Raw genomic sequence first — 14,550 nt, 5'->3', positions numbered from 1 at the left:
AAGCAAACAACTTAGGTCTCAGGTATACTCCCAGCAAATGACTGCCCATTGAAGGAAGTTAGAATGGAAATACAAGGCTTACATTTACCTTTAAGCCAGCTGCTCTCCTATTTATGTGAACACTGCAGTCGTTGCTATTGCTATTGCTGAAGAGATGAATTAAAATGCAGATAAACATTGGCTAATGAAACAACAAAGGCAGCCATGCTGGTCCGTAAGAAAAATACTTTGAAATGCATAGTTGGGCATATTAGTGTTATGAGTTTGGGGGCAGTAGGCTGTATGCCTGAGCCCCCTTCTAATTCCTGGATTCAGCACTGATTCAATTCCTGGAAAAGCCAGGCTAGCTTCCTGGTGAGGCAAAGGCTCTCTAAGTATGGGCAGTCAGGTAACAAAGGAAGTGGCTGTGTGCCAGACAGAAAATGGGGGGGGGGGTCCTCAAATCTCTGGTAGTTAGAAAGACAAAGGCCAGCGTGGGGAGTCTGAGTTTTGTGAGCTGGAAGCAAGGCTGCAAAACCATGCCTGATTTTTGCTGGAATCCAAGGCTGTGGCTATTGGAGAAGCAAGTCCCTTGTGGGATGTTAATGCTGCGAGCCCTCTGTGGGGGACCTTCTTTCTCAAGGCCCTGATGATGGCAGCAAGAAGTCCACCAAGCCCCCTCAGGTGCACAAGAAGCAGAGCAAAAACACGATACTGGTTTGATGCTTGCAGGCGCACCACGCATTGTGAAATACAATGCGCTCATAGAACCTTTCGTTACGCTCTTGGGTGTCAGGACAACGGATCTGAGGGGAAACTTGACATCAGGGCGGGGCCGTCTTAAGCATATCCGTCGCCCTGGTGCAAAGATCCCTCCGGCACCCCCTCCCTTTCTCAGAATTTAGAACTCGGGGCCCAACTCGCGGACCACCTCCTAGCCCCGGGAGCCGCCGCCCACAGAAGACGCTGTCAATGTGGTGGACGCAGAGCAGCTGGCCAGACCGCCAGAACCCCATGCTCGCTTGCGGGGCTTCAGGGTGCCTCCTCCTCCGCTGCCTGACAGCGACAGCCTGCTGCCAGCGCTCTCGCTGCTGCCCAGCGGCCCAAGGGCCCGAGGAGCAGGAGGCAGTTGCCACACCGCCGCCTCTGCCCCGGGGAGTGGTGGTGGTGGGGCGGCGGGCACTGGTGACGTGGAGGAGGCCCCTCGGGAGCCGCTTCCACCATTGCCACTCCCACCGCTTCCTCAGACAACGACGACAGTGGCTGATGCAGTGGTGTAGCATGGGTTGTCAGCACCCGGGGCAAGGCAAGTAATTTGCGCCCCCTAACCTGTGGATTTGCCTAACCCTAACCCCCAGATGTTGCGCCCGGTGCGGCCGGGCCCCCCTGCACCCCCCACACTATGCCACTGGGCTGATGGGATTCCCACGGCTGAGGGGGAGGAGGAGGAGGAGGAGGAGGAGGAGGAGGAGGCAGCCCATCCTCGGCCACCGCCTCAGAGTTGAGGAGCGGCTCCTTGTCCACTGCTGCCCATGCGGCTGCCACAGAGTGTTTATGGGAGCAGCACAAGCAGCAGCAGCGCCAATGCGCCCACCCGCAAAGGGGGGCAGGCCGAGGAGGGTAGGAGGGAAAGATGGTTGGTGGGGCACAGCTGGTGGCGTGCAGGGAAAGGGGAGGCCGCCGGCAAAGCTGGGGCACCCCTGAGAAGCCGGCGCCCTGGTGCAACCAGTGGTGTAGCGTGGGTTGTTAGCACCCGGGACAAGGCAAGTAATTTGCGCCCCCTAACCCACACGCCTGGCACCCCCCCCCTCCACAGTGGGCAGCAACCCAGCAGCTCGGATCGGATTCGCACAGCCAGCACAGCAGTGAGAGAGAGTGAGTGAGCCAGGTAGGGGCAGAGAGCTGCGAGTGCGAGCGCACCCCCCCCAGATGTTGCGCCCGGTGCGGCCGGCCCCCCTGCACCCCCCACGCTACGCCACTGGGTGCAACGAGCCACTAAGTCCTATGGGAAAGACGGCTCTGCATCAGGGTACACTCAAGGTAACAGAATACCACAGTGGGCTCTCTGTGCTTTCTCAATCTTCCTGCTTCACCCCTCTCCACCATTCCTGAGTTAAGGAGAACACAGGCAGCCTCTTGCTCAAGGACCCGCCTCCTCCAAGATACTGGCTGGGATATTTGTGACTGGGGTATTTAGACTTGAAAGAGGGAGGAAATAAATCGGGCTGTTCCTAGTCCCTATGCGTAGTCATTGCCTTGAGCAAAACGGGATGTGAACCCCTTTAAAAAAGCACTGTCAGCCAGGTTATCCAAAAAGATATGGCTGTAAGAGATCCACTGTATTAAAACAGTACAACTGTTTCACGGATTGGCGACGTAAAGAACCACACACAAAACATTTATTGCTGGTTGCAACTGTATTCCTCACTCTATTGCTCTCCTTGTAAAAAAACAAAAAACAAAACAAAACCAAGAATGTGAAATAAAATGAGGCTGGTGGGCATGGCGTAATTTGGCATGGAATTGTGTTGGTGCTTCCAGTAGAGGCACCAGGCCTGCTCTGAAACCAGAACAGGTCAAAACAATGGAGCTATATGCATCATATGTATATATATATGTATAGTCCAAATGTCTTGGGGTTCCAGGCTCTGACATTGCCTGCGAATCCTCCTTTGCAGCTTCATATCCCAGTGCGGGCAGCAATCCATTCCCGATAGTAAGTTACTCGCGTGTAGACTCCAGGCTTGTTTGGCTTCGCACATTCTTCACCCCAGCTCACTATGCCAACCAGGTACCATATTCCTCTAGAATCAGGAGTAACCAGAGGACCACCAGAGTCGCCCTAGGAGAGGAAAGAAGACCATTTTTGATATGCATATTATTTGGTGCAGTGGGGTTTAGAGCAGGGCTCAGCAAACGTTTTGGGGAGGGGGCCGGTTCACCGTCCCCTGGACCTTGTGGAGGGCCGGACCGCACACGTGCGGCGGAGGGGACTTCTCTCTCTCTCTCTCTCTCTCTCCCCCAGCCCTTGCCTACCTATGCTGCTAATGTTGGCGCTGCACTCTCCCAACCGCAGCTCCTGTGCCTGCCCTTAGTAGCAGTGGTTATATAACTTATGACCATTGCTCCACAGCAACGGATGTTATACAATTCCATTCACCATATAGATGGGGTATGTACTTTTGCTTTCATTTCATATTGAATTGACATTATAGTTAATGCGTACAGTTTATAATAATTTGAGTTATTGTAAGTTACCATGCATATGCGGGTCATCATTTCAATAATTAATTTGCAGTTTATGAAGCATTTCCGTATCCATCTGCTGTGCTGAAGAAGAATTCCACAAAACAGCGGGTACCGTATTTTTCACTCTATAGGACACACCCGACCATAGGACACACCTTGTTTTAGAGGGGGAGAACAAGAAAAAAAAATTCTCCCCCTCTCTGCCCAGTGCCCCTTCAGCGAAGTGGCAGGAGGCGCTGCGCAGAGAGGGGGAGATTTTTTTTCCCCTTGTTCTCCCCCTCTAAAACAAGGTGCTGCTCAAGGTGCGTTCAGTCGCTTTCAGGCGGCTACCTTGGAAGCCTGGAGAGCGAGAGGGGTCAGTGCACACCGACCCCTCTTGTTCTCCAGGCTTCAGTGAAGGCAACCCGAAGGCAACTTCCGCTGCTCCCTGAGCTTGTGGGGCCAGCGGTGGGGGGAAGTGCTGCTTTCCCCCACCGCCAGCCCCAAAGAGCAAAGAAGCCAAGACAGCGAGCGGGACACATCCCGCTCGCTGTCTTGGCTTCTGCCATAGCCCCGTGCAACCTCTCCAGCCGGGAGAGGTTGCCTTGGATATTACTGATGATCATGTTGCCTTGGATATTACTAATGATTGTTTGCAACACAGGGGTTTAATTGTTTGGTTACAAAATGGTGCTCAGCCAGCTCAGCCCAGCCTCCTTCCTCTACTACGCAAGGCGTGGAGAAGCCAGGAGGAGGGAGGAGGCACCATGGTGTGTGAGAGGACGGGGGAAATGGCGCCCCCCCAATGGCACTGCCGGAAAAAATTAATGGACAAAAATTAACAAACAGAATAGATGATCCACAGAACATCCGTGGGCTGGATCCGTAGGGCAATTGGGCCGAATCTGGCCCGTGGACCATAGTTTGCCAATCCCTGGTTTAAAGCCACATGCTGGCTGTGGAGCTGCAAATTAGATACGTTGCATTAAAATGCAAGCTGCATGGATTTCTCTCCCTGCCTCCCTCTACTTTTAAGCTATTGGACTTACTTGGCAGGCATCGCTTCCTCCTTCCAGGTACCCAGCACAAAGCATCCCTGCCGAAATGGCGCCATTGTACACGTTCCATCTGTTGCAAATCTCATTGCCTATGATTTTCACTTCTGTTTGGCGAAGTTCACCGACGCTGGGACCTAGTTCCAAAATAATATGGGTGGCGTGAAATTTCGTAGGAAGCCTGCGGTCTAACACACACAGAAGCACCACATACACCCACACCCCATGCAACACAGGACCACAGAGCCATCGTTCAGTTACAGAAGCACTGCTACCAATGCACTCTGAGCACTTCACCTCCATTGCAGGTGGGGGTTAAGAGATGCCAAATCTGAAGTAAGGATCTCAGGGTCAGATGCTTAGACTTTGCCTAGTGAGTTCCTTAGGCAGTGCATGCTTAGCCCTGGGAGCCCTAACAAAACAGGGAGTTTGCAACGTGACCCTCTAGGATTGGCAATATCGTCTGGTTCGGCCAGACGATACAGATACTCAACCTCTACCCCTCTTTCAAATCAGAACCAGTGAAGGTGGTGAAGGTCCTGTGTGAGTGCCTGGAGGCGGTTGGAGGATGGATGGCGGCTAATGGATTGAGGTTGAATCCTGACAAGACAGAAGTACTGTTTTTGGGGAACAGGGGGCGGGCTGGTGTGGAGGACTCCCTGGTCCTGAATGGGGTAACTGTGCCCCTGTGTGCCTTTTGCACCCCAAGATTATGGACACCTGCAAGCACATACGACCCCACCGGAGGGGTACCTAATAATCTACTTGCACTGGTGTGCTTTCGAACTGCTAGGTTGGCAGGAGCAGGGACCGAGCAACGGGAGCTCACCCCGTTGCAGGGATTCAAACCGTCGACCTTCTGATCGACAAGCCCAAGAGGCTCTGTGGTTTAACCCACAGTGCCACTTGCGTCCCTTACTACTTCAACTTACTACTGATGTAAAAACAGCACTTACAGAAAAGTAGTAGAAAAGCAAAAGGAACCAGGAAAAGTGTGGAAGGGAAGTCATATGGTATTTGCATACATGCTGTATTTGGTATGAAGTTGTAAGTGAGACAAAGGAGGGGGTTAAATATGCTCTCTGTTCCTCTTTTTGAAAATGCAAAGAAAAAAAGAATTGAGTAAACCTTTATGTAGACTATACATTAAAATCTGAAAATTTAATAGAGCTGTTTCACATCATAGTGTCACATAGTGCACTGGCGTGCTTTCGAACTGCTAGGTTGGCAGGAGCAAGGACCGAGCAACGGGAGCTCACTCCATTGTGGGGATTTGAACCGCCGACCTTCTGATCAGCAAGCCCAAGAGGCTCAGTGGTTTAGGCCACAGTGCCACCTGCGTCCCCTTTATGGCATTGGCACCTCAGGACGGTCCACCAAACCCAACTTCGGATCAGGTGCTTCTGAGGAGTAGCAGCCACTCCCACAAAGTGGGAGAGGGAGTCCTCTGGAAGGTTTGGGCCCACGCAGGTCCTGTTCCCCACACCCCTATGCCACCTTCCCTGTGCTTATATCTTTGCTCTCTTTGGATAACTCTTTGGAGATAACTTTGGATAACTCTCTTTGGAGAGCCAGTGTGGTGTAGTGGTTAAGAGCACTGGACTTGTAATCTGGTGAACTGGGTTTGATTCCCTGCTCCACCACATGCAGCTGCCGGGTGACCTTGGGCCAGTCACACTTCTTTGAAGTCTCTCAGCCCCACTCACCTCACAGAGTGTTTGTTGTGGGGCAGGAAGGGAAAGGAGAATGTTAGCCGCTTTGAGACTCCTTCGGGTAGTGATAAAGCGGGATATCAAATCCAAACTCTTCTTCTTCTTCTTTTCTAACTGGTGCTTTGGGATTGGACCTGCTATGGGAGAGCCCAGCAGGGGAATATCACTCTGTGACTTGAAACCGGCCTTGCCACAATGACTGCACCTTGAAAGTCAACGTCTGTGTTTAAGCTGAACAGATAGTATACTGACCTTCATCTCTCAGAGCACCATATCCCGTGACGAAGCAGGTGGTGTTTTCTGGAAAGATATACGATGCCTCCGGGAGACAGATGCGATGCACGGCTGCTGTAAACTGAACTGGGTACGCAAGCTGCACAACAGCAATGTCAAACTCATGTCTCATGACGCTCTCGGCGTATTGCTCATGGACGATGATCTGGCGAAGGTTCCTTCTCAATAGTGGAGGGTTTAAGCGGGCCCCAAAACTAGCTGTCCAGCTGCGGAGATCCCTCACTCTAAAACACATTTGAGAGCGATACAATAATAATCCATTCTACTCGACAGGCACATAGAGTTTTATTGCACTCCAGCCTTTCTTAACAACAAGTTAATATTAAGGCAAAAGAAGGGATTGTGTAGGGCAGAATTCTCCCCTTGCCTACTGATTTGGCCCCACAGTTCTCCCCACTGAGGTCTCCCCGGCCAGAAATAAGTCCAACTTGGAAGTAAGAAAGCCAGGATGGGAGAACCATGAGCGGTGGCAAAATCACTACCATATTTTTCGCTCTATAGGACGCACCTTGTTTTAGAGGGGGAGAACAAGAAGAAGAAAAATCTCCCCCTCTCTGCTCAGCGCCCCTTCAGCGAAGCGGCAGGAGAAACAGAGCCCCTTCCATTTCTCCTCCCGCTTGGCTGAAGGGGCGCTGCGCAGCTCTCCCTCTCTGCTGAAGCCAGGAGAGTCTTGCTCTCTCAGCTTCAGCGAAAGGAACCTGAAGCCTGCAGAGCACAGCGGGAACTCGCGCTGCGCTCCACAGGCTTCAGGCGGCTATCCCTGAAGCCTGGAGAGCGAGAGGGGTGCGCACCGACTCCTCTCGCTCTCCAGGCTTCAGCAAAAGCAACGCGAAGCCAAGGAGCGTGGAGGGAGCGCTCCCTCTGCGCTTCGGAGGTTTCGCGTTGCTATCACTGAAGCCAAGGAGCCTGCATTCGCTCCATCGGACGCACACACATTTCCCCTTGGAGGGGAAAAAGTGCATCCTATAGAGCGAAAAATATGGTAAGCATCAATTTCCTATGTTTTGAATATATATATATAGCTGGGGTAGAGGTTGCACGTGATGTGATGGCTTTTTAAAGATTCTGATTACTCATGTAATGTTGGTGCAGAACCCAGAAACAGTTTTAGCAAGGCTGGGAGGTGGGGGAGAGATCTTCTCACCCTCTAAAGCAGTGAGCTGCAGTTAAAAGCCATATATCACCGATCAGTGTGGCGCCACAGCGATGGATGCCGTTCAGCTGAAGACTGGCTTGCCACGGCCACTCCCCTTCCACAGCAATGTTTCCTCCATAGATTCTCTCCACAGATCTTTCCACTCGTGTCCCGCAACCTGCCAAAGAACATCTTCTTAGCCCAGTTTCTTTCCCAATAACAAGACGTTTGTCATGATCTGAACATTACCATAAATATTCTGAAGAAGTACAGTCATACGAACACAGCAAACCTGGAAGTGTATACAGTCATACCTTGGGTTGAAGTTGCTTTAGGTTGAGCGATTTCGGGTTGCGTTCCACAGCGACCCAGAAGTAACGGAATGTGTTACTTCCGGGTTTTGCTGCTCACACATGCGCAGACAGTCAAAATGATGTCAAGCACATGCGCAGAAGCGACGAATCGTGACTCACGCACACACAGACACGCAGATACGGGGTGCATCCGCTTCAGGATGTGAACAGGGCTCCGGAACGGATCCTGTTCGTATCCAGAGGTACCACTGTACTTCCGGGCTTCGCCGCACGTGCATGCGCAGAAGCGTTCTGCATGCTTCGCACATGCGCAGAAGCGTTCTGCGAACTTCGCACATGTGCAGAAGCGCTCTATCGTGCGGCGCATGTGCACAGAAGCAGCACTCTAGTTATGGACTTATGGACTTTTCGGGGTGCAAACGGCACCCTGGAATGGATCGAGTCCGTAACTAGAGGTACCACTGTAGAGCGGGTTTTAAAACTTAGAAATCTACTTGCCTTCTAGTTTTAGAAAGATAACGTAAAGCAAAGAAATGACCCTGATCCCCACCCACTGCATTTAATATTTCTGCAAAACTCACTTTAGAGGCAGGGAGGAATGAATGGCAATATGATGGGGGTCAAAAAAAATATCCAGCGCACACAACCCCACGATCCCCAGGAGATCTCACCCCAGACTGTCTCCTTTTGCCCTTTAGGAGGTGAAAGAGATAACTCTGCCATCAATGCCTAAGAAAAAGCAGTTGCGGTGGGTGGGGGTGAGGTCTGCTTCAGAATGTGCACCTGATCCAAATTGGGGGCCCTTGTCACAACAACAACAACAACAACAACAACAATTTATAATACCCCGCCCATCTGGCTGGGTTTCCCCAGCCACTCTGGGCGGCTTCCAATAAAACACTAAAATACAATAACCTATTAAACATTAAAAGCTTCCCTAAACAGGGCTGCCTTCAGATGTTTTCTAAAAGTTTGGTAGTTGTTGTTCTCTTTGACATCTGCTGGGAGGGCGTTCCACAGGGCGGGTGCCACTACCGAGAAGGCTCTCTGCCTGGTTCCCTGTAACTTGGCTTCTCACAGGGAGGGAACTGCCAGAAGGCCCTCGGCGCTGGACCTCAGTGTCCGGGCAGAACGATGGAGGTGGAGACGCTCCTTCAGGTATACTGGACTGAGTTTTCTGCCTCGCCTTCCCCCCTTCCTGGCTGCACTTTGCTCCCAAAGGTGTAATTTGTAATAAATAACACCTTGGGGGAAGGGGAGCAATATTTAGCAAGGAAGAGATGTGGGGCCTCATTCTGACTTGGGAGCATTGTCAAGAATAGGATACTGAGACTGCCTTTACTGCAAAATAAGAAAGCAGCCAGTTTTGGTGTGTTTTTTAAAGTACAAATAACATTTAGTTGGTTAAGACCTTTTGAAGACCAATTGGCTCTATTAAAACCTGTGTTTACTCTGTGTTTCATAGCGGAGGAGAGTTGAAAGTGGTTTGAGATGTTGTAAGCACCCACCCCTGATTAGACATGATTTGGAAACAATATCAAAACCCTGTTTTCCATGAGCAACTACAGTGGTGCCTCGCAAGACGAAATTAATCCATTCTGCGAGTCTCTTCGTCTAGCGGTTTTTTCATCTTGCGAAGCAAGCCCATTGATGGCTTAGCGGATTAGCGCTATTAGCGGCTTAGCGGCTTTTAGCAGCTTAGCGGCTTAGCGGATCAGCTGATAAGCGGTTTAGCGGCTTAGAAAAGGGGGGGAGGGGAAAAAACCACAGGAACTCGCAAGACATTTTCGTCTTGCGAAGCAAGCCCATAGGGAAATTCGTTTTGCGAAGTGCCTCCAAAACGGAAAACCCTTTCGTCTAGCGGGTTTTCTGTCTTGCGAGGCATTCGTCTTGCGGGGCACCACTGTATCTAAAAACCATGTCCAGCTCTTTGACAAAGCTATTCCCTCACCTCCAGTCGTGATGCAGATTGTACACATCCAACCCCACATACAGCATGCAATAAGGAGGGAGGGATCATTAATTAGGAGAACCCAACACTTTTTAAGGCTGCAATCCTACAGATACCTCAAAGTTAAGGCCCAATGAACTAAATGGGATTAAATTCTGAGCAAAGCTGCTTAGGATCAGAGGTGGTAGTCAAGTAGGTTTTACACAGAATAGACCCATTGAAATTAATGGACCCTAACTTAGTCATGCTTATTAATTTCAGTAGATCTACTCATGCCGCTGGCTTGAACAGCCTCAAGGTCTACCTTAAACTAGAGATTTAAACTGCTTTAATATCTGCTCCCTCTTCTTGCGCATCCTAAGAAACTACAGCTTTGTGTGGGGTCTACTAAACCCCACACAAATTCCTGGGATTCCTTGGGGGAAATTGGTATAAAAATCAACAGACATGCCTTTCTGTTGCCCTTTTGCAAACACAGGTGTCAGGGTTTCTGGGAGAAGTGAGGAGATGGCAGAGGAGACGGAAAGCGAGTGGGAGGAGGGAGAGAGAGACGAGGAAGAAGATGACGGAATTCGAAGGGAATCTATGAGCCTAAGCAGTGAGTCAGAGGATTCCCAAAAGGGAGCTAGCATGATCAGGCGAAAAGCAGGAGAAGAGAGAAGCTGTGAAAAGTCAGGGAAGGAGGGGAGAAAGCCCAGTGAAGCACAGACGCTGTCAGAGGGGTCTCAGCCGGAACGGAGTAAAGGGGGTGGAGTTGTCAGCCTCTCGGAGGGAGGAGGAACAGGAGAAAACAGAGAGAGGGGGTTGGAGCAAGGTGTTCAGCCGGAAAGGGTAGAGAGTGGAACAGGGGGCAGTATAGAGGACGAAGGAAAGGTCAAAAGCAACGTACGCGCGCCAAGTTCAAACATAGAGGCGCGCGGAAGTGGGGAAAGCTCAGAGGAGGAGCCCGGCCCCAAAGCCAGAAGGAGGGGGCAGGAGGCGGCAGAGGATTCAGCCTCAGGCGAATCCCGGAAAGAGAGAACCCAGGGGGGCAGAAAGACCCTGCGGAAAAGAAAGGAGAGGAAGAGGTGGTCTAGAGCCAGGCTATTAAGTTGGTGTGGAGGAGGGGAGGAGTCAGAGGGGGACTTCGGCGGTCTAACGTGACAGACGTACAGCCACAATGCTGAACTGTGAAAGAAGCAATTATCTTCAATAAACTTTTCCTGTAAGTAAACTACTACGGAGTAAGGTCTCTCGTGAGCTGGGACCCACCTGGGTGGCTGTGACAACAGGTCTTGACTGCTCCAGAGTTTACTGTGTGTTTGCAGTTGTTTGCATTCCCATTTAAACTGCCCAGTTTGCATGGTATCACTCTCAAACAGCACCAGTTGTGGGGTGAAGCCTGAGAGAAAGCCCTTCCGACCTTGGGAGGAGGTGGTGTTGTTGTTGTGGGCTTCACGCCCCCAACATGCGCACAGAGGCTGGCTTCCTGCCTCCACACGATCTGGAGAATCTTAAGGCTGCGTCATCCCCTGGCCAGCCAATCAGCTGGCTCAGGGGGTGTGGCTTGCCTCACTTAAGGCAAGCGCGGCACGGGATCTCCCTCTTTGGCCGCTCAGCTTCTTAGGTTTCCCACCCACCCGCCCTTCAAGGTTCCCCTTCTGACCTTGCTATGGACCTCGGTTGGTCGCCGTTAAGGGGCCTGGTAGGATTTTTTCCCACTTGGCAAATTGGCACCGGCCATTTGGTTTTTCGCCTACCTCATAGCAAATAGTCACAACTCCTTTGGTTTTGGTGGTTAGGGATTGGTAGGGGTATTGTTATGTAGATGTGTTGGGGGGGAGGAGCGCCATCACCTCCCCCAAATATTGAAGGGCAGTCCGGTAAAGGATTCCAGGGGGCATGGCCTCATCCGAAGCCTATGGAGGTGTGGGCCTAAGGCACGCCCCCGAGCGGTGACCCCGGGGGAGTCCCTAGTTGATGTGCATCAGCAGGGCTCCCCCTGCTGGTGTTAACCCTTCCCGGTCTTCAAGCAAACAGGCTGAAGCCGGATAGTCGGATAGGACCAATGCCAATACAGTGGTGCCTCGCAAGACGAAATTAATCTGTTCCGCGAGTCTCTTTGTCTAGCGGTTTTTTCGTTTTGCGAAGCATGGCTATTAGCGGCTTAGCAGCTTAGCGGCTATTAGCGGCTTAGCGGCTATTAACGGCTTAGCGGCTTTAAGAAAAAGGAAAAAAACTCGCAAGAACTCACAAGACGTTTCGCCTTGCGAAGCAAGCCCATAGGGAAATTTGTCTTGCGGAACGACTCAAAAAACGGAAAACTCTTTCATCTAGCGAGTTTTTCGTCTTGCGAGGCATTCGTCTTGCGGGGCACCACTGTACCGCTCTTTACCTGTAACCAATAAAGTTGTGGCCAATTTTAGCCCATTAACCTAAAATACTGTATTTTTCGTTCTATAAGACACACCTAGTTTTTGGAGGAGGAAAACAAGAAAAAAAATATTCCGAATCTCAGAAGCCAGAACAGCAAGAGGGATCGCTATGCAGTGAAAGCAGCAATCCCTCTTGCTGTTCTGGCTTCTGGGATAGCTGCGCAGCCTGCATTCGCTCCATAAGACTCACACACATTTCCCCTTACTTTTTAGGAGGGGAAAAGTGAGTCTTATAGAGCAAACAATACGGTAATTGTGTCATGTGTCTTTATTCCTACTGGTGGGAGGCGGGAAATCGCCAAGCAAATCAGGCTCCAAGCTCCTCCAGTTGGAGTTGCAGATGATTTGCTTCAGTGGCTTGGGGTGGGTTACTGTCCAGCTAGATTTCTCTGAACATCTGGTTGCAAATGCAAATGCAATAGATCCAGCTTCCGACCAAAGAAAGCCTAACGACTGTGTAATGCAACCATCATGGAAAACCTTTTCAAGAGAGACACAGCATCTTAAAATCCAGTTAAGTCTTCCCATCATTCCCCTGCCTGCAGTAGCAGCCCAACCAGGCTCCAGGAGGGAAGCAGAATCAGCCAATCAGATGGTACTCATTGTGTCAGTAAAGTATATACAGTGGTGCCTCGCAAGACGAAATTAATCCGTTCCGCGAGTCTCTTCGTCTTGCGGTTTTTTCGTCTTGCGAAGCACAGTTATTAGTGGCTTAGCGGCTTAGCGCTATTAGCGGCTTAGCTTAGCGGCTTAGCAGCTTTAAGAAAAAGGAAAAAAACTCGCAAGAACTCGCAATATGTTTCGTCTTGCGAAGCAAGCCCATAGGGAAATTCGTCTTGTGAAGCACCTCAAAAAACGGAAAACTCTTTCGTCTAGCGAGTTTTTCGTCTTGCGAGGCATTCGTCTTGCGGGGCACCACTGTAAAAGAGAATTCAATCACTGTTTTACAAGCCACAATGAAGAGCATGAAATCACTGCAGGACTCTGAGAATATTTCACAGTTCATCTCCCAAATATCTGGAGAGAATATTTAATTGTTTTTTTAATTATTATTTTTTCTTTTAGCTGTTCTTATTTTATCTGTAAGCCTCCATAAGTCCGTTGTCCGTTGTAATAGTAATTTCAGGGGGTCTGCTCATGAGTATGACGTAACACTGGCTACAATCCAATACTGCAATAAAGAGCAGGACTCCCGAGTATATTTCACTTAGTTAAGGAGTTAATTGCCCTGATTATTTAATAAGTGGCTCCAGCCAATTTGCGATAATCTTCTATCTAATTGATATCGAACAGCCAGCGACAGGCGTGGACTTCTGATTGGCAGCTACATCAGAGAAATGGGCACAGGCCAGTGTTAAGCAACAGCCCATAATCTCCCCTGAACTATACACTACTAGCTGACTCACGTGTCAAGCTGCACTTTCTCAGCTGCAAAGCAGCACCAGGAGGGGATGGTTTGCAGGTGAAAGCAGGCACTATTTATTGCAGATCCAGACTATCAGGGCCCATGGGGTGAGCTGAGGCAGCTGCCTCAGGCAGCAGAACCTCAAGAGGCGGCGCCCCCCGGCCACCCCCAAAACTCCAGAAAAAGAGGTGGCTTCTGGCAAGACTAGATCTTGCCAGAAACTGCCATTGCTGCTTCCTGGGCACCATCATATTACCCAGGTAAAGGAGGCTTTGGCAGTGGGGCAGAACTGCAAAACAGGACAGGAGGACCCTACAGATATAGACTGTGTAACAGTTCTGTGATTGAGGGTTTGGACAGGTAAACATGCAGGTAAAGGTAAAGGGACCCCTGACCATTAGGTCCAGTCATGACCGACACTGGGGTTTATTGGCTGAGGGAGCCGGCGTATAGCTGCCGGGTCATGTGGCCAGCATGACTAAGCTGCTTCTGGCGAACCAGAGCAGCGCACAGAAACACCATTTACCTTCCCGCCAGAGCGGTACCTATTTATCTACTTGCACTTTGATGTGCTTTCAAACTGCAAGGTTGGCAGGAGCTGGGACCGAGCAACGGGAGCTCACCCCATCGTGGGGATTCGAACCGCTGACCTTCTGATTGGCAAGTCCTAGGCTCTGTGGTTTAACCCACAGCGCCACCCGCGTCCCCAAACATGCATGATATTGGTTTAAATTTGTAGCTTGAAGACATGCCCTCAAACTCCTTTATAAAGTGTGGAGAGAGCCCTCCCCCCAATGGTTGTCAAATGATGTCTTCCTTGCCTGATAAAACTCCAAAAGTACCATGTATAACTACAGTGGTACCTTGGATCTCAAATGCCTTGGTACTCAAACAACTTGGAACCCAAACGCTGCAAACCCGGAAGTGTGTGTTCCGCTTTGTGACCTTTTTTCAGAAGCCAAACGTGCCCCATTTTGAGTTTTACGCTTCCTTTTTGAGTGTTACGCTGAGGTCTGTCTTTTTTTGCTATTTATGTTGCGTTTTTGTTTTTGTGGCCCTTTCG

The 14,550-nt window shown here is 50.5% G+C and overlaps 1 protein-coding gene across 3 annotated transcripts in view; it reads right to left on the bottom strand.

Moving 5' to 3' along the window:
• Nucleotides 1-2,377: 2,377 nt before the first annotated feature.
• LOC309327186 (transmembrane protease serine 11A-like) overlaps nt 2,378-14,550 on the bottom strand; it is a 73,917-nt gene continuing 61,744 nt past the window's right edge. For all 3 annotated transcript variants that reach the window (XM_081836343.1, XM_081836344.1, XM_081836345.1), the window contains 4 exons: nt 7,413-7,581; nt 6,227-6,492; nt 4,257-4,399; nt 2,378-2,821 (listed from right to left, as the gene is read on the bottom strand). In XM_081836343.1, the coding sequence (XP_081692469.1) occupies nt 2,660-2,821; nt 4,257-4,399; nt 6,227-6,492; nt 7,413-7,581 (740 nt within the window). In that variant the 3' untranslated portion in view covers nt 2,378-2,659. The remainder of the gene's footprint in view (nt 2,822-4,256; nt 4,400-6,226; nt 6,493-7,412; nt 7,582-14,550) is intronic.

The sequence above is a fragment of the Podarcis erhardii genome (genome assembly GCF_964252035.2).
Source record: "Podarcis erhardii genome assembly, chromosome: 13".
In the NCBI taxonomy this organism is placed as follows: domain Eukaryota; kingdom Metazoa; phylum Chordata; class Lepidosauria; order Squamata; family Lacertidae; genus Podarcis; species Podarcis erhardii.
This window is presented reverse-complemented; position numbering and strand designations above follow the sequence as displayed.